The sequence below is a fragment of the Teleopsis dalmanni genome, chromosome 2 (genome assembly GCF_002237135.1).
Source record: "Teleopsis dalmanni isolate 2A chromosome 2, ASM223713v2, whole genome shotgun sequence".
NCBI classification, from domain to species: domain Eukaryota; kingdom Metazoa; phylum Arthropoda; class Insecta; order Diptera; family Diopsidae; genus Teleopsis; species Teleopsis dalmanni.
Genome location: NC_051847.1, coordinates 123,254,908 through 123,276,249, shown reverse-complemented (window position 1 = coordinate 123,276,249; position 21,342 = coordinate 123,254,908). Strand labels below are relative to the sequence as shown.

Sequence of the window (21,342 nt, the reverse complement as noted above, 5' to 3'; positions counted from 1 at the left end):
AATTTTAATACCAAAAATTAAAAAATATACGTCCATATGTTTGCTGTCAAAACTGCAAAACAGACAGTATTTTAACTCTTTTTATAAGAGTACGCATATATTTCCTGTTAAAATTTTTTAATAGGGTTCTGAATACACCTGACTATACGCAAAAGCTCTTGCGTGTAACGCATTTATAGCCTTAGTTTTCCACATGATATTCAGTTGACTTTTACATATAAATTAATTTTTTAAATTAAATTTTTATTTTAATAATTTTTTTGCTTTTAGTTTATGTATATTTAAATTTGCAATTAATTTTTAAAAGTATTGTAATTATTATTCTGTTAATTTTTTTTTTTGCAAAAATCTGTAAAAAATTATAACGAATAAATAATGGTGAATATGCCTCTTGGGGAACCGACACCTAAACTCGGTAACGCACCTTTATGCATACCTCTTGGGTGGTGTGGAAAATGTATACCAAATCTTGAACTTTGGTCGAATAAGCTACATAGCTAAATAAACTAAATGTAGAAATAGGAAAATACAAGGGATGTAAAAAATTTGTTAAGGTTCTTTTTTTAAATTTCCACACAATAATGATGAAAGAAAATAAATTTTCATTTAAGTTCTATGCATATTTCTAATATAACAGTTTAGCGAAAGTATTTTACTATTTATTTTAAGATATTAGTAGGTGTGCATTTTATGTTCACATTGAGATAAAAATATTTACAACATAAACATAAGGCGCTACATGATAATAATCATATCCCTAATAAATTTATGTTTTTAAGGTTATTTAAATTCTGAAGAATATATTCATATATTCTATACATAATCAACACAAAAAAAATAAATATGTTTTTAATTTTTATATTATGTAAATATTTATAATATTCATCAAACAGATGAACTAAAAATGTGTAGCATATATCTCGTTTAAATCTTGCATTAATTCTGGTAAATAATCAATTCTATTTAATTTCATAACAATAATAAATTATGTAAACAACTTGTACTTCTTTTAATTAAACTTAACTAATATTTTTAAATACTTTAGTATTTATATATAAATATATTTTATAATCATAATATAAAATTAAAATTTTTCAATATTAAAATTTAAAAATTGTTAAATTTTATATAAAAATATATCTACATAAGAAAAGCTCATAAACCCGACAATGAATGCGCATGCACCCACTCTTATCAATAGATTTTTCGCTACTGATCATACTGTAATGTATGTAAATTAATAATAAGTATTATTCACTACATTTAGAGCGAATGCGCGCACACCCTCCCTTATCAACAGATTTATTGTTACTGATCAATTAGAAAACATGTGAGGCAATAATACGTACCGCACACATTTAAAGGGAATGCGCGTACACCATTCCTCAGCAACATATTTTTTGGCACTAAATTTGAAAATTAAGTCTTCGCAGAGAAACACAATTTATCATGGATCACTTAAGTGCTGCCGTATAAAAAAAGTGAATTGGTAGTAGCTTCAGTCTTTGTTATTAATTTCACATCAAAACGGTATTTAATGCTATTATATCAAAATTGTTTTTGAAATAATGTTTTACACGCTCAAAAAATATTTAAGAAAACTTATTAACTTATTAAATAAGAAATATTCAAAACTGTTTGTTTTATTTAATTAAAAAATTTGCTTCTACAAAAGTTTGTTGTCGAATGTAATAAATTAAAATACTATAAAATTCATATGAAAAAAGCAACAAAAATCAATTTACTGAATATATATTACATTATTAAGCAAACTAAACTGATTTAAATTAATTGATTTAAATTATTATATATTAATTTTTATATTTATTTATCACATATTATATATTACAATATATATTTTGTTTACGTAATGTGATATTAGGCTTTTTCGGTGGCTCGCAAGTACGGCAAAAAATGCATGTTGGCCTATGTTGGCCACGCGAGTCATTGGCTTCACTGTTGCAATCTGTCAAATGTTTTGTTTTGACAAACAGCAAATCTTGTATATGTGCATATAAATCAAATATATTTTTATAAAAATATTATAAAATTAAAATGAACACGGAATTAAAAGGAATGGTAAGAATATTGGAAATTTAAAAATAAAACACTAAGATAAGTAAATTTTTGTAGGTACTGTCGATGTTGGGAGAAGGAAGCAACGTTTTGCAGTGGCCGAGGGATGCAAGTTGTTTCACGGATTTTTTAAATGTTATGAATGCCGCAACAACCTCCTCTGAAGATTCTCTTCCTTTCGTGTCAAGTAGCACTCTAGAAAACACTTCGTTTCCTTTGTGGTCCATAGTTTGGGTGTATTTCTATAAAAAATTTTTTAGAAAAACTTCAAAAATTATGTTTGTTTATTAATTTTACGTATGTAAACTACAAATTAAATGAAATAAAATAAATGTTACTTGGTAATAACTAACATAATAAAAAATTCAATGTGCTTAATACTTACGATTTCTCCATTCTTATTATTTCTTCGTTACTTTTCAAGATTTTTCAAATTTTTGAATTCTGTTTGAATTTTTATTTCCTCAATTTTTGACATTTGATTGCACTATTCGTTGGAATTTTCAATGAAGGTTCACAATAGTTCGCTTATTGCGTTGGTAATATTTTTTTTTTTACTGGCCGATGTGGTTGGCTAGCATAACTATGCTGGCCGAGGTAGAGAAAATAGTGTTGTTGTTTTGCATACATTGCGGCCAGTATAGGCCTGCATAGGCCAACAACTTGCTGTTTTTTGCCGTACTTGGGAGCCACCGAATACGCCTATTATTAACCAAATAAGGAAGCATAAGTTTTTTATATTACTAAAAAGTTAATATATGATTAGCAAGTATGTTATGCCTAATGTCCCTCGACAATAAATGCACACAGATTGAGTAGTTTAAAATTACTAACTTTTCTAGAAAGTTGTTTCTTTATTTATATAAAATTATCTTACAACTAACTTAACTAATTTTCTATCAAGGTTAAAATAATATATTGTCAGTTATTGCTATTTTTAGTGGATTGTAATATTACATTTTATTGTTGTTTGTAAAAAGGTTCAAAATGGGATAAAAGGACGGAAGTCCCGGCACTTGGGATTTTTCCTTCTACCTCTTTTTCACATATATTTTCATAATTGTAATTAGATACGGTTCCTTGTATTCATAATCAGTAATACAATTTATCTATACAAAAGTATTTAAGGAAATAATGGAATTTCCCTTTTGATACTTGAATGATCAACAATGTCCTTTTTAAACAACATCCGGTTGACGATAACATTAGGTTTAAATTATTTATCATTTAAAATAAGCAACATTAAAAGCCGTTTTGTTGCTTTGTCTATCGGTTTGTACGACAAACTTAAATTGATAAATATGTGGATCAAATCCACATAACAAGTAGCAGCAAATTATTATACTGCAACCCCAAAAAGAGAGTAATTTGATGTTATCGTGGTAAGATCACATGTATTTAATACGTGTGCCAAAATGTTATAAAAAATAAGTTTTCAAAAGCAATTTCAAATGCACTCTCACGAAGTGGGCGGAGTTTCCGTTCTTGTAAAGATATTCTTTGGTAATAACTAAGTTACTCAAAAAATATAAAAAAATTTTTAAAAAACTTTTTGTGCCAATTTTCTTTAGGACCTACCAACATCGTTACTATCTTGGCGCGGCTGAAAATTATTAAATATGTTGTTAAATGTGGCGATTAGACGATCTTATTGTTACAGGCCCGTTAAACGTTGGAAAATATTCAAAGATTTGAATGAAGACAGCACAAAAAAAGGGGAAGTTGCAATTAATTTAGCTAAACATATAAGAAACAGGATAATAGCTACTGGACCAATCACAGTGGCGCAATATATGACTGAAGTATTAACACATCCAACAGCCGGTTATTACATGAATCGGGATGTGTTTGGACTTTCTGGTGATTTTATTACTTCCCCAGAAATAAGTCAAATATTTGGCGAAGCAAGTATTATAATATTTTATATGATTCAATTACACTGTATAATTTTAAATTTTTATTTAGCTTGTAGCTGTTTGGATAGTTAATGAGTGGGTTAAATTAGGTAGTCCACAACCATTTCAACTTATTGAACTTGGTCCCGGCAGAGGGACTCTTATTAAAGATATCTTACGAGTGCTGACACAATTGAAATTAAGTGAAAAGTTATCACTACATCTTGTAGAGATTAGTGAATTCTTAAGTCAGTTACAAGCACAAAGCATTTGTTTTGAATTTGAGAAACTAAATGATTGTACTCTGCCATACTATCAAATTGGTAAATCTGAGAGTGGTTGCGCAGTTTATTGGTACAAACGATTAGAAGATATACCACAAGATTTTGCAATTATTTTGGCACACGAGTTTTTCGATGCGATGCCAGTACACAAATTGAAATTAATGGCGGGTATATGGAAAGAAGTTCTTATCAATATATCTGAAGACAAACTTGAAAATTTTAAATTTGTTTTATCAAATTCTCCGACTCCAATATCGCAACTGTTTAAACCTCTTCCTGAGGAAACACGAACTTCCTTAGAATATTCGTTAGAGTCTGATAGGATAGTACGTATTATTGCTGAACGTTTACAATGTTACGGTGGAGTGGCATTAATTGTAGATTACGGTCATTTCGGGGAAAAAGTGGACACACTTAGGGTAAGTGCATCTATTTTTAAATAGTTTCAATTAATAATTCCTAACTATTTTGTAGGCTTTTAAAAGACATAAATTGCATAACTTTTTACAAGATCCCGGTACTGCAGACCTTACTGCTGATGTGGATTTCAGGCAGTTAAAACGTGTTGCAGAGGAGAATGGCATGGTGGTTTGCTATGGTCCAATTGAACAAGCACAATTCTTAATGAAAATGAACGGCAACCTTCGGTTACAGGTTACTTGATTGAAACTTTCAAAATGTTGTTTCATCAATTTTATTTACAGCAATTATTAAAAAATGCTCCACCAGGATCAAGAGAGCTTATTAATTCAGGCTATGCTATGCTAACAAAGTCGGATGAAATGGGTCAACGTTATAAATTTATAGCAATGTTTCCGTCAGTACTCAGAAACCATCTTAATAAATATCCGCCAATCGGGTTCGATTAACAGATATGATTACTTAGTTACTATCCTTAAAAATTCAGTGTATGTAAATTTTAATTTCAATAATTCGTGTAGTAGCTGCTATCATGTATCAATAGACGTTTTCGATAGCTCGCAACTAGTGCAAAAAGTAGGAATTTACTGGGCTATACTGACTGAAATGTACGCCAAACAACAACACTATTTTTTCTATCCAGACCAGTACTTATTTATTGGCCAAACACTTCAGTTAGTAAAGAAAAAAGTTCTACCAACGCAATAAGCAAATTATTGTGAACCTTCAAAAATCATATGTAAACAAAAATTCAAACAAAATTCAAAAATTCAAACAAAATTCAAAAATTTCATTGAAAATTGGAAAAACTGCAAAAAATTGAAAAGTATATAACATATATAATATAAAGTTATTAACAAGTAACATTTACCTTAATTTATTTTTATAAAAAATGTGATTTATGTGGACATATGCAGGATTTGCTGTTTGTGAAAACAAAACATTTGACAGATTGCAACAGTGATGCCAATGTCTCGCTTAGCTAATATAGGCCAGCATGCGTTTTTTCCCACACTTGCGAGCCACCGAAAATGCCTAATTTAAATCAAATTTTCTTTATATATACAGCGGTCAAAAAAAGTATTCGTCATTAACTAAATTCTTATAAAATGTTACAACAAAACGAAACAAAAAAATGTGAAAAGAATAATGCAATTTTCAACTTTTACTCTGTTTTTTTTGATTGTATTGCTGCAAAAATTGTATTACTCCAAAAATTTAAACATAAAATGACGAAAAAAAAATAATTCTATTGCGGAACAGCAAAACATGGTGTTTGAAAAGTATTCGTCATTTATGCAATGATAGTTTGCACTTTTGAATGACATACAACCAACATGTTGGCATGCTTACCAAAACTCTGGTGAGCACATCATTCAGCTCATCGCCAACGTGTTGTGAGTGATAGCCTGTTACACAAAAATTTGCATTCATCATTCAAGAGTATATTTTTGCGCTGTTGCACTAACGCACAACGTGCATAAAGACCCTTATTGTTCAAAAATTTTGCTTGAATGACAATTCTTGAATGCAACTCGAATGACATTCAAAAATTATAGCCCGCACCGCCCTTAATACACTTTCCAAAGCGAATGAACGGTAGTTAGTACGCCAAGTTCAAAAAATCCTAAGACAAATGTCACTATTCTTTGCAATGATATTCAGGAATAATTGGAAAAGGAGCTTACGCTATAAACTATTCGAAACTCACTTATAATTTGTGGTTATAGAGGAAGAACTACCCGAAAGAAACTCTTTGTAAACAAAATCAATGAAATCAGAAGACTACAATTTGCAAGAGCTTATGTAAAAGAGTAGAAATGTTTTGGTCTAATGTAATTTTTGCTGACGATAGCAAATTCAACCTTTTTGAATGTGATAGCAAGATACCTGAGCCTAGATAGCAACGACGCTGAGGGGACCAAGCTGGAATTGGAGCACGAAATTTATCTAAGTTTATTAATTTGTCAAAATTAGCCATTTTAAGCTTTTTCACCAAGTAAGGTGATTTAGTATGATATGGTTTAGATAGAAAATTCAATTATCTTTTATTTGGTATATATCTCATAACTTTATGTTGCGTAATAGCTGAGATATTCAAAAAATAAAAAAATCAAATTTTTTGAAAAAACTTACATTTTTTACTTAAAAAATTATTAAAAACAACCACAAACGGCCCCAACATGCATGAATATTCATCTGAAAGGTAATAAAATAAGTTTTCAATTAAAGTAAAAATCAGAAATCGTACATACAGAATTTGCGCATAATCGTATTACAGTTCGATACAAAACTGCTTAAATATCATACAAATCAAAAAACTAAAAATGCAAAATATATACATCACAAAATATAATTGTAAAACTTCAATTAGATATTTTAATTTTATCATAAAAAATTGATAAAAAAATAGCTTTTTTTTTAGCTTACTTAACTGCATTATTATATCCGCGTGTGCAAAAACGGGACCGAAACGGAATTAATTTTTCTTTAAAGACAATAAAATTTCTTTTCCAAAAGACTTAAAATCATAAAAATCGTACATACAGTTTTTTCACAATTATTTTTTAAAAACTGTCCATTTCTTACATAAAATTCAATTTGAAAAATAACCTGCACACTCGCAGCGCCAAATGCGGAGCAAACTCAAGGCAGGCATGCCAGCGCCATCTAAATTTCAAGTATCAATAAGATGTTTGTATTTTTTTACGCAAGTATTGTGAATTAATGAATATTTGAATAGAAAAAGCGAATTGTATATCTAAAAATATTAATTAAGAAAGAACTATAATATAGATCCAATTGCTCACGAAAACCATAAAAGACAATAAATCATAATTTCAATTGCAACATAAATCAGAAAGATTGATTTCGTCTTCACTCCAGGAAATTTAATCAAACATGAAAATTATGATTTTTTTTAAACACGTGTTTTTAAAAAAGTAAAGATGAGAAATGTTAAAATATACAATATAATGCATAATTATAAAATATCAACAAAATATTTCAATTATATCATAGAAATTTCATTAAAAATAAAGAATTTTTTTATAGTATGCATTTATATATCTCAATAAATTTTTGTGTACGAACGAGACCAAAATCATCTATACATTTTCATAAAGGTGAAGAAATTTTCTTTTCAAAAAGCTCAAAATCGTATTTTTTTTTTTTTGATATATAAATTTATTTTATTTGATTAAATAAATTTTTATAAGAGTAACTAGCTAACAATATAATAAGCTAACAAACAATTTTAATCAACAATTATAAAGAATTTAATCAAAAATCACGCAAGTTCATTTATCACGCATTTCGGACAGGTTGCGACCAAAGATCACAAGGTTTTAGACGCTTAAGGCGACGTGTTGGCTCTATTGACGCCAGTTCGTTAGCTTCATCATTCGGATGAGAGTACAGTCGCTGCAGGTGCATTCTTGCATTTCGCTGTATTTCTTCCACCACCGTATTTATTCCTAGATCACGATGCAGATCAGAGTTCCTTACGTACCATGGTGCATTTGCCACACCCCTTAATATAACGTTTTGGAATTTTTGTATGTGCTGCTAGCGCATCCCCAGAGCTGAATACCGTATGTTCAAATTGGTTTCAATATTTCTTTGTAAATTAAAAGCTTGTTATGAAGTGACAGTTTCGACTTCTTTCCAATAAGCCATTTGATTGACCTGTATTTTATATTCAGTTCATCTCTCTTTTTTTTTACATGCTCATTCCATCTCAGCTTTGCATCCAATGTCATACCGAGGTACTTAGCCGTATTAGAATGTGGAATTTGTATTCCATCAATGTAGAGGGGCATAAATCTGATATTTCGGTTTGTAAAGTTGACGTGAACTGATTTATAGTGGTTAAGTTTTATTTTCCACTTTTCAGCCCAAACGATAATGTCATTGACAGAAGACTGCAGACGCCTGGCTGCTGTTAGTTCATCATCTCCAATCGCTAGAACAGCTGTATCGTCAGCGAACGTCGCTGTAAACGTCGCTGAGCTCATTGGCAAATCATGTGTGTATATTAAATATAACAAAGGACCAAGTACACTGCCTTGGGGTACCCCAGCGTTGATTTTTTGGAGTTCACTGTAATCGTTTCCATGCTTAACACGGAAGTAACGATTGGTCAAATAAGAAGAAACCATATCGAAATACTCCAACGGAAAAATGTCTCTTATTTTTGTTAGTAGACCTGTATGCCAAACTTTGTCGAAAGCCTGGGATACGTCTAAGAATACTGCTGAACATACTTTCTTTTCCTCAAGGGCAGTTTCGATTACGTTTGTGATTCTGTGGACTTGATCAATGGTCGAGTGATTACACCTGAATCCAAATTGATGCATAGATATGGTCTGCTGTTGTTCAAGTAAAGGCAACATCCGTTTAAGCATAATTTTTTCAAATACTTTTGAAAGCACAGGTAGGAGAGCTATTGGCCTATAGGAGCTAACCTCGTTTGCATCTTTCCCCGGTTTAAGGACCATAATAATTTCTGAGACCTTCCACAACGAAGGGAGATATTTCAATCGTAGAACAGCATTGAAGATGTTAGTAACTTTAACTATGCAGTTAGCTGGGATTTCTCTAAGAAGTTCTGCAGTTATGAGATCATATCCTGGTGTTTTTTTTAGCTTAAGGTCGTTCTTTATTATCATCATTACTTCAAGCTCGCTAGTTGGCGGCAAATTGTTTATGCTATTAGTACCCAGATAACAAGTTTCAACACTATTCTCACTACCAGAAATAGAGAATATTTTTGTTAAATGTTCAGAAAAAAGTTCAGCTTTTTCTTTATCACTATTGGCCCATTGGCTAGTGAAGGTCTTTATTGGTGCGTTATGAGAGGCTGGACGTTTCATATTTCGAGTGCATTTCCACAAGGAGTAATCTGTGCTGCGATTATTGGTCAAATCAGACAAGTATGAATGGAATTGTTTATTTTTAAAGCGCTTGATCTCAGAGGTAAGTTCTTTAGTCAGCCTATTTAAATTAGCTTTAACTGCTGGGGATCTCGAGTGTTGCCACTTTTTCCTTATTTTACGTTTTTTTTTGTAGTAGTGAAGAAATTTTCTTTTCAAAAAGTTCAAAATCGTATGCACAGTTTTTTTATAATCATTTTTTAAAAATTTCTCTATTTTTTACCAAAAATTCAATTTTTTTAAATAAATAAATTGTGTCACAGCGCAATCTGTATTATAAGATAGAATGTTATGTTTGTCTTTTTAATGCATTTGTTGCGAATAAATGAATTAATGAAAATTTGAATAGATAAAGCGACTTTCTTATATAAAAATACTAATTTATAAAAAACTACAATTAAGATCCAGATGCACACGAAAACCTTTAAAGATAATAAAACTCACATTCGATTGCAACATAAATCAGAAAGCTTGATTTTGTCTTCACCTTAGGAAATTTAATCAAACATGAAAATTATGATTTTTTTTTAAACACATGTTTTTAAAAAAGTAAAGATGAGAAATGTTAAGATATACAATATAATGCATAATTGTAAAATATCAACTAAATATTTCAATTATATCATAGAAATTTTGTTAAGGTAAAACCAGTTAAACATTTTCAACATAATTTTTGTACTTTTGTTTCTAACATTGGTTATGGGACCAGCGCGGCTATAAAGTGTGTCCGTTTATAAAGTGTGTCTTTTAATTTGGAATTTAGAACAAAGTCAATTTTGAAAATGAGTGTAGCTTACCAAATAGAAAAGTTGAGCGAGAAAAACTATGTTGTCTGGAGTGTCGTGATGAAAAGTCTGTTAATTAGTGCAGATTTGTGGAATGTCGTTTGCGGTAAACTAACAAAAAAAGATAATAATGATGCTATCTGGAACAGACTGGATGAAAAAGCTTTGGCAAGTATAATATTAAATATAAATCCGTCTCAGATAAACTATATAAAAAAGTGCCCTACATCGAGTTCAGCATGGCAGAAGTTATGCGAAGTGCATATGCCAAGTGGTCCAGTTCGAAAGGTTGCTTTGTATAAGCAATTGCTGGCCCTCAATATGTCTGATGGTGACAGTGTGACGGAGTTTATCAATTCGTTTGTCGATGTTATTGATAAACTGGCCGAAGTGGACATTACGCTTAACGAAGAACTCGAGATCATTATGCTTTTGTCTAGCTTGCCTGCAAAATATGAAAATTTCGTTGTCGCCATAGAAACACACGATTCGTTATCTACGTTTGACGTCATAGAGGTTAAACTTCTAGAAGAAGGAGCGCGAAGAGAACAAACAAATGAAAGTAAGTCACAACAACAAGCGTTCTATGTGCAGAATAAGCAACAAAGTAAAAACAAAGAAAAGGCGAATGAAATAAAAAATGAAACGAGTTTAGCGGCAAATGTTTTAGATGTGACAAACGCGGTCACATAGCAACAAAATGCAGATCAAAACAACAAAGCAACAAGTAGTTTGACAGCAATAAGCAAAAACTTTCTTTTTCTGTGTTCGCAGCAAGTAATGATATCATTGTAAACAGAAATACATGGTGTGTTGATAGTGGCGCAACTTCTCATATCTGTTGTAAAAAGAGTATCTTCGTGTCGTTTGTTGAACACGATCAAAAAGTGATGTTAGCAGCCAATAATTTTGTAAACTCACCCGGTAAAGGCGCGGTAACAATAAAGACAAGTGAATGCAAAATAAAACTGATGGATGTGTTATATGTTCCATAATTACAAACAAACTTTTATTCAGTGTCCAAAGCATTGAGTTTTGGACATTCAATTTTGTTTAAATATGATATAGCTACAATTAAAACAAAAGACGATTCACTATTGTTAAAGGCAAAAATGTACAACAATTTGTTTATAGTAATCACTAATAAATGCGAATCATTATTTTGCACACAAAATGTAAATGCGATAAAATGGCATAATCGGTATGGCCATTTAAATTTTAAAAGTTCAAGAGAGCTTTCAAATAAGGATTTAGTTCATGGTTTTGATGTTAAAATTTCTTCTTCTGATATAAATTGTGACACATGTAATCAAACCAAAATAAGTGCATTGCCATTTCCGCAAAAAGCTGAACGAGTTACAAAAGATTTATTAGAACTTGTACATACGGACGTATGTGGTCCAATAAACGTACCGTCAGTTGGTGGTGCCCGTTATTTTGTGACATTTATAGACGATTATTTTATAAGAGTCTTTGTTTACTTCATTAAAACCAAAGACCAAGTACTAAAGAAATTCAAAATATTCAAGAGTTTAGTCGAGTGCCAAACAAAAAATAAAATAAAAGCATTACGTAGTGACAATGGTGGTGAATATTTAAATAAAGAATTTAACAAGTTTTTAAGTGACTCGGGTATCAAAAGACAATTAACTGTATTATATACACCACAATAAAATTGTGTTGCAGAAGGATCAAACAGAACAGTTTTGGAAATGGCTAGAAGCATGCTAGTACATGCGAATCTAGAGGAGCAGTTATGGGCCGAAGCGGTAGCTACGTATTTACGTAATCGGTCACCGTCTAATTCATTAGAAGATATAACGCCGTTCGAACAAATGGAGTGTTTGGAAATCACTAGTCAAGCATTTAAGAACATTCGGTTCCCGAGCGTTTGACTTAGATAAAATGCAACGCAACAAATTTCGTGCGAAAGGCAAAGAAAATGTGTTCGTCGAATATTCTTTAACAGCAAAAGCATATCGTCTTTACGATCGAGAACTATAACAAGTGATCGAAAGGCGTGATATCAAATTTGTAGAAGGTAGCTTCAATAAAGCAAGATATGTCGAAAACAACGTTGATTATAACACAATAATCATGAACATGAATAATTTGAGTCAAGCAGATGAACTGAGTCAAGACAACGAACAATCATCATCTAATCCTCAAGAGATCATAAGTAGGTCAAATAGCTGTCCATCTGAACATGACGTAAAATTAACGTTCGAAAATTCAAAAAGGCGTTGCGGTCCTGGTAGACCAGAAATAATTCGTACAGGTCAGGCAGGTAGGCCAAGAAAATTTTTTAATATAATAAATTACATGACTGGAAATGATGATATCGGAACCCCACAAACTCTTAAGAATGCATTGTCAAGCGAATATTCGCTTGAGTGGGAGATTTCAATGAAGAAAGAGTTTGATGCACTTATTTCAAATAAAACGTGGTCGTTAGTCGATCTTCCACCTGGATAAAAAGCCATAGGTTCCAGATGGGTTTATCGTATCAAACGAGATCAATATGGTAATATTGAAAGATTTAAGTCGAGGTTGGTTGCAAAAGGTTGCAGTCAGCAATTTAATGTTAATTACTGGGAAACTTTTTCGCCTGTTATACGTTATGAAACAATAAGAATGTTATTGGCGTTAGCTGTTGAGAAAGAGTTGTTTCTTCATTAGATCGATATATCAAATGCATATTTAAACAGTGATCTATCGGAAGAGGTATACATGCAGCAACCCGAAAATTTTATAGATAAAACATATTCTAAACGTGTTCTAAAGTTAAAAAGGCCATTTACGGCTTGAAGCAATCGGGCCGGGCATGGAATAATACGTTAGATGCCCTTTTAAAAGTCATTGCTTATACATAAAGTAAACTCAAAATGCTTATAATTATATAGCAGTCTATGTTGATAATCTAATAATCGCCTGCTCGAATAAAAATGATATTAATAGTATCAAGAGCAAAATAAAAGAAAAATTTGATGTACAAGATGTTGGTCCCCTGAGCCATTTTCTTGGTTGGGAAATATACAGAAATGATCATCAATACATCAAGAATCTTTTGGAGTTGTATAATATGAGCGTGTGTCACCCTGCCTCTACGCCTCTTAATCCGGGTTTTAAAATAACATGCAATAATGAAAATTGCACTAAAGTGAATGAGACTGAATATCAATCGCTAATAGGATCCCTAATATACCTTGCAATTTCCACAAGGCCGATTATCATGTATGCTGTTAGCACGTTGGCACAAAGGAATGTCGACTCGCATGCAGAACATGAAGCGGGTGCACGTCATGCTTAGCGATATCTATCAAGCACAGCTCATCTAAAGCTTCACTATTGCAAAAGCGGTGAATCAGTCCAAAGTTTCGTCGATGACGATTGGGCAGGTAACGATCGAGATAGAAAATCTTACACTGTCCATACATTTTTCTTAAGTGGTACTACGTTTGCCTGGGAGACCAAAAAGCAAAATGTTGTCGCATTAAGCAGTACAGAAGTCGAATACATTGCCATGTCAACGGCAGCAAAAGAAGTAATATATCTACGACGATTATTAAACGAAATCGGTTCGTGTCATGAAAATCCTGTTACAATTAATGGAGACAACCTCAGCGTAATGCAATTAGCAAAGAATCCAATCCTTCACAAGCGCACGAAGCACATTGATAACAAGTATTACCACATAAGAGAGGTTGTTGCACTTAATGAAATCAAATTAAAGTATATATCAACAAATGATAATGTAGCAGATATTTTTACAAAAAATTTACAGAAACAAAAACATGTTAAATTTCTTAGAATGCTTGGGTTAAAGTAATACTATGAAGTTTCATCAAATTCGATGGTTTTACGATCGTACATGTTGAAATATGCAAAATATAACAGTTTTGAGAAACTTACTTGAAGTCACAAATTCGATGATTTTACGATCGAACATGTTAAAATACACAAAATATAACAGTTTTGAGAAACTTACTTGAAGTCACAAATTCGATGATTTTACGATCAAACATGTTAAAATACACAAAATATAACAGTTCTGAAAAACTTACTTGAAGTCACAAATTCGATGGTTTTACGATCGAACATGATAAAATACACAAAATATAACAGTTTTGAAAAACTTACTTGAAGTCACAAATTCGATGATTTTACGAACGAACATGTTAAAATACACAAAATATAACAGTTTTGAGAAACTTACTTGAAGTCACAAATGCGATGATTTTACGATCGTACATGTTAAAATACACAAAATATAACAGCTTTGAGAAACTTACTTGAAGTCACAAATTCGATGATTTTACGATCGAACATGTTAAAATACACAAAACATAACAGTTTAGAAAAACTTACTTGAAGTCACAAATTCGATGATTTACGATCGAACATGTTAAAATACACAAAATATAACAGTTTTGAAAAACTTACTTGAAGTCACAAATTCGATGATTTTACGATCAAACATGTTAAAAAATACAAAATATAACAGTTTGGAGAAACTTACTTGAAGTCACAAATTCGATGATTTTACGATCGAACATGTTAAAATACACAAAATATAACAGTTTTGAGAAACTTACTTGAAGTCACAAATTCGATGATTTTACGATCGAACATGTTAAAATACACAAAATATAACAGTTTTGAGAAACTTACTTGAAGTCACAAATTCGATGATCTTACGATCGAACATGTTAAAATACACAAAATATAACAGTTTTGAGAAACTTACTTGAAGTCACAAATTCGATGATTTTACGATCGAACATGTTAAAATACACAAAATATAACAGTTTTGAGAAACTTACTTGAAGTCACAAATTCGATGATTTTACGATCGAACATGTTAAAATACACAAAATATAACAGTTTTGAAAAACTTACTTGAAGTCACAAATTCGATGATTTTACGATCGAACATGTTAAAATACACAAAATATAACAGTTTTGAGAAACTTACTTGAAGTCACAAATTCGATGATTTTACGATCGAACATGTTAAAATACACAAAATATAACAGTTTTGAAAAACTTACTTGAAGTCACAAATTCGATGATTTTACGATCGAACATGTTAAAATACACAAAATATAACAGTTTTGAAAAACTTACTTGAAGTCACAAATTCGATGATTTTACGATCGAACATGTTAAAATACACAAAATATAACAGTTTTGAGAAACTTACTTGAAGTCACAAATTCGATGATTTTACGATCAAACATGTTAAAATACACAAAATATAACAGTTTTGAGAAACTTACTTGAAGTCACAAATTCGATGATTTTACGATCGAACATGTTAAAATACACAAAATATAACAGTTTTGAGAAACTTACTTGAAGTCACAAATTCGATGATTTTACGATCGAACATGTTAAAATACACAAAATATAACAGTTTTGAAAAACTTACTTGAAGTCACAAATTCGATGATTTTACGATCGAACATGTTAAAAAATACAAAATATAACAGTTTTGAAAAACTTACTTGAAGTCACAAATTCGATGATTTTACGATCGAACATGTTAAAATACACAAAATATAACAGTTTTGAGAAACTTACTTGAAGTCACAAATTCGATGATTTTACGATCGAACATGTTAAAATACACAAAATATAACAGTTTTGAGAAACTTACTTGAAGTCACAAATGCGATGATTTTACGATCGAACATGTTAAAATACACAAAATATAACAGCTTTGAGAAACTTACTTGAAGTCACAAATTCGATGATTTTACGATCGAACATGTTAAAATACACAAAATATAACAGTTTTGAGAAACTTACTTGAAGTCACAAATTCGATGATTTTACGATCGAACATGTTAAAATACACAAAATATAACAGTTTTGAAAAACTTACTTGAAGTCACAAATTCGATGATTTTACGATCGAACATGTTAAAATACACAAAATATAACAGTTTTGAGAAACTTACTTGAAGTCACAAATTCGATGATTTTACGATCGAACATGTTAAAATACACAAAATATAACAGTTTTGAGAAACTTACTTGAAGTCACAAATTCGATGATTTTACGATCGAACATGTTAAAATACACAAAATATAACAGTTTTGAGAAACTTACTTGAAGTCACAAATTCGATGATTTTACGATCGAACATGTTAAAATACACAAAATATAACAGTTTTGAGAAACTTACTTGAAGTCACAAATTCGATGATTTTACGATCGTACATGTTAAAATATGCAAAATATAACAGTTTTGAGAAACTTACTTGAAGTCACAAATTCGATGATTTTACGATCGAACATGTTAAAATACACAAAATATAACAGTTTTGAGAAACTTACTTGAAGTGACAAATTCGATGATTTTACGATCGAACATGTTAAAATACACAAAATATAACAGTTTTGAAAAACTAACTTGAGGTCACAAATTCGATGATTTTACGATCGAACATGTTAAAATACACAAAATATAACAGTTTTGAAAAACTTACTTGAAGTCACAAATTCGATGATTTTACGATCGAACATGTTAAAATACACAAAATATAACAGTTTTGAGAAACTTACTTGAAGTCACAAATTCGATGATTTTACGATCGAACATGTTAAAATACACAAAATATGCCATTTTTGAAAAACTTACTTGAAGTCACAAATTCGATTGTTTTGCGATCGTACGTGTTAAAATATACAAAATATAACAGTTTTGAGAAACTTACTTGAAGTCACAAATTCGATGGTTTTACACAAAATATAACAGTTTTGAGAAACTTACTTGAAGTCACAAATTCGATGATTTTACGATCGAACATGTTAATAAATACAAAATATAACAGTTTTGAAAAACTTACTTGAAGTCACAAATTCGATGATTTTACGATCGAACATGTTAAAAAACACAAAATATAACAGTTTGGAGAAACTTACTTGAAGTCACAAATTCGATGATTTTACGATCGAACATGTTAAAATACACAAAATATAACAGTTTTGAGAAACTTACTTGAAGTCACAAATGCGATGATTTTACGATCGAACATGTTAAAATACACAAAATATAACAGCTTTGAGAGACTTACTTGAAGTCACAAATTCGATGATCTTACGATCGAACATGTTAAAATACACAAAATATAACAGTTTTGAGAAACTTACTTGAAGTCACAAATTCGATGATTTTACGATTGAACATGTTAAAATACACAAAATATAACAGTTTTGAGAAACTTACTTGAAGTCACAAATTCGATGATTTTGCGATCGAACATGTTAAAATACACAAAATATAACAGTTTTGAAAAACTTACTTGAAGTCACAAATTCGATGATCTTACGATCGAACATGTTAAAATACACAAAATATAACAGTTTTGAGAAACTTACTTGAAGTCACAAATTCGATGATTTTACGAACGAACATGTTAAAATACACAAAATATAACAGTTCTGAAAAACTTACTTGAAGTCACAAATTCGATGGTTTTACGATCGAACATGATAAAATACACAAAATATAACAGTTTTGAAAAACTTACTTGAAGTCACAAATTCGATGATTTTACGAACGAACATGTTAAAATACACAAAATATAACAGTTTTGAGAAACTTACTTGAAGTCACAAATGCGATGATTTTACGATCGAACATGTTAAAGTACACAAAATATAACAGCTTTGAGAAACTTACTTGAAGTCACAAATTCGATGATTTTACGATCGAACATGTTAAAATACACAAAATATAACAGCTTTGAGAGACTTACTTGAAGTCACAAATTCGATGATCTTACGATCGAACATGTTAAAATACACAAAATATAACAGTTTTGAGAAACTTACTTGAAGTCACAAATTCGATGATTTTACGATTGAACATGTTAAAATACACAAAATATAACAGTTTTGAGAAACTTACTTGAAGTCACAAATTCGATGATTTTGCGATCGAACATGTTAAAATACACAAAATATAACAGTTTTGAAAAACTTACTTGAAGTCACAAATTCGATGATCTTACGATCGAACATGTTAAAATACACAAAATATAACAGTTTTGAGAAACTTACTTGAAGTCACAAATTCGATGATTTTACGAACGAACATGTTAAAATACACAAAATATAACAGTTCTGAAAAACTTACTTGAAGTCACAAATTCGATGGTTTTACGATCGAACATGATAAAATACACAAAATATAACAGTTTTGAAAAACTTACTTGAAGTCACAAATTCGATGATTTTACGAACGAACATGTTAAAATACACAAAATATAACAGTTTTGAGAAACTTACTTGAAGTCACAAATGCGATGATTTTACGATCGAACATGTTAAAGTACACAAAATATAACAGTTTTGAGAAACTTACTTGAAGTCACAAATTCGATGATTTTACGATCAAACATGTTAAAATATACAAAATATAACAGTTTTGAAAAACTTACTTGAAGTCACAAATTCGATGATTTTACGATCGAACATGTTAAAATACACAAAATATAACAGTTTTGAGAAACTTACTTGAAGTATCAAATTCGATGATTTACGATCGAACATGTTAAAATACACAAAATATAACAGTTTTGAAAAACTTACTTGAAGTCACAAATTCGATGATTTTACGATCAAACATGTTAAAAAACACAAAATATAACAGTTTGGAGAAACTTACTTGAAGTCACAAATTCGATGATTTTACGATCGAACATGTTAAAATACACAAAATATAACAGTTTTGAGAAACTTACTTGAAGTCACAAATTCGATGATTTTACGATCGAACATGTTAAAATACACAAAATATAACAGTTTTGAGAAACTTACTTGAAGTCACAAATTCGATGATCTTACGATCGAACATGTTAAAATACACAAAATATAACAGTTTTGAGAAACTTACTTGAAGTCACAAATTCGATGATTTTACGATCGAACATGTTAAAATACACAAAATATAACAGTTTTGAGAAACTTACTTGAAGTCACAAATTCGATGATTTTACGATCGAACATGTTAAAATACACAAAATATAACAGTTTTGAAAAACTTACTTGAAGTCACAAATTCGATGATTTTACGATCGAACATGTTAAAATACACAAAATATAACAGTTTTGAGAAACTTACTTGAAGTCACAAATTCGATGATTTTACGATCGAACATGTTAAAATACACAAATATAAACAGTTTTGAAAAACTTACTTAAAGTCACAAATTCGATGATTTTACGATCGAACATGTTAAAATACACAAAATATAACAGTTTTGAAAAACTTACTTGAAGTCACAAATTCGATGATCTTACGATCGAACATGTTAAAATACACAAAATATAACAGTTTTGAGAAACTTACTTGAAGTCACAATTTCGATGGTTTTGCGATCGAACATGTTAAAATACACAAAATATAACAGTTTTGAGAAACTTACTTGAAGTCACAAATTCGATGATTTTACGATCGAACATGTTAAAATACACAAAATATGACAGTTTTGAAAAACTTACTTGAAGTGACAAATTCGATCGTTTTACGATCGTACATGTTAAAATACGCAAAATATAACAGTTTTGAGAAACTTACTTGAAGTCACAAATTCAATGATTTTACGATCGAACATGTTAAAATACACAAAATATAACAGTTTTGAGAACTTACTTGAAATCACGAATTCGATGATTTTACGATTGAACATGTTAAAATACACAAAATATAACAGTTTTGAAAAACTTACTTGAAGTCACAAATTCGATGATTTTACGATCGTACATGTTAAAATATGCAAAATAGAACAGTTTTGAGAAACTTACTTTGTCACAAATTCGATGATTTTACGATCAAACATGTTAAAATACACAAAATATAACAGTTTTGAAAAACTTACTTGAAGTCACAAATTCGATGATCTTACGATCGAACATGTTAAAATACACAAAATATAACAGTTTTGAGAAATTTACTTCAAGTCACAAATTCGATGATTTTACGATCGAACATGTTAAAATACATAAAATATAACAGTTTTGAAAAACTTACTTGAAGTCACAAATTCGATGATTTACGATCGAACATGTTAAAATACACAAAATATAACAGTTTTGAAAAACTTACTTGAAGTCACAAATTCGATGATTTTACGATCAAACATGTTAAAAAATACAAAATATAACAGTTTTGAGAAACTTACTTGAAGTCACAAATTCGATGATTTTACGATCGAACATGTTAAAATACACAAAATATAACAGTTTTGAGAAACTTACTTGAAGTCACAAATTCGATGATTTTACGATCGAACATGTTAAAATACACAAAATATAACAGCTTTGAGAGACTTACTTGAAGTCACAAAATTCGATGATTTTACGATCGAACATGTTAAAATACACAAAATATAACAGTTTTGAGAAACTTACTTGAAGTATCAAATTCGATGAATTTACGATCGAACATGTTAAAATAAACAAAATATAACAGTTTTGAAAAACTTACTTGAAGTCACAAATTCGATGATCTTACGATCGAACATGTCAAAATACGCAAAATATAACAGTTTTGAAAAACTTACTTGAAGTCACAAATTCGATGATCTTACGATCGAACATGTTAAAATACACAAAATATAACAGTTTTGAGAAACTTACTTGAAGTCACAAATTCGATGATTTTACGAACGAACATGTTAAAATACACAAAATATAACAGTTCTGAAAAACTTACTTGAAGTCACAAATTCGATGGTTTTACGATCGAACATGATAAAATACACAAAATATAACAGTTTTGAAAAACTTACTTGAAGTCACAAATTCGATGATTTTACGAACGAACATGTTAAAATACACAAAATATAACAGTTTTGAGAAACTTACTTGAAGTCACAAATGCGATGATTTTACGATCGAACATGTTAAAGTACACAAAATATAACAGCTTTGAGA

General features: G+C 30.1%; 2 protein-coding genes across 6 annotated transcripts in view; one reads left to right on the top strand and one right to left on the bottom strand.

Moving 5' to 3' along the window:
• Positions 1-21,342, bottom strand: part of LOC119682001 (lethal(3)malignant brain tumor-like protein 1) — a 428,722-nt gene that overhangs the window by 89,688 nt on the left and 317,692 nt on the right. The gene's annotated exons all lie outside the window — the stretch shown is intronic.
• LOC119682004 (protein arginine methyltransferase NDUFAF7 homolog, mitochondrial-like) lies at positions 3,632-5,158 on the top strand. Its single transcript, XM_038095331.1, has 4 exons — positions 3,632-3,980; positions 4,042-4,674; positions 4,730-4,909; positions 4,960-5,158. Exons 1-4 carry the CDS (start codon positions 3,696-3,698, stop codon positions 5,122-5,124), a joined length of 1,263 nt encoding a protein of 420 aa, XP_037951259.1. The 5' UTR covers positions 3,632-3,695; the 3' UTR covers positions 5,125-5,158.

Coding starts and splice junctions, on each gene's coding strand:
- LOC119682004 (XM_038095331.1), top strand. CDS start 3,696: ATGTTGTTAAATGTGGCGATTAGACGATCTTATTGTTACAGGCCCGTT. Junction 3,981..4,041: donor TAAGTCAAATATTTGGCGAA/GCAAGTATTATA, acceptor ATTTTTATTTAG/CTTGTAGCTGTTTGGATAGT. Junction 4,675..4,729: donor AAAAAGTGGACACACTTAGG/GTAAGTGCATCT, acceptor ACTATTTTGTAG/GCTTTTAAAAGACATAAATT.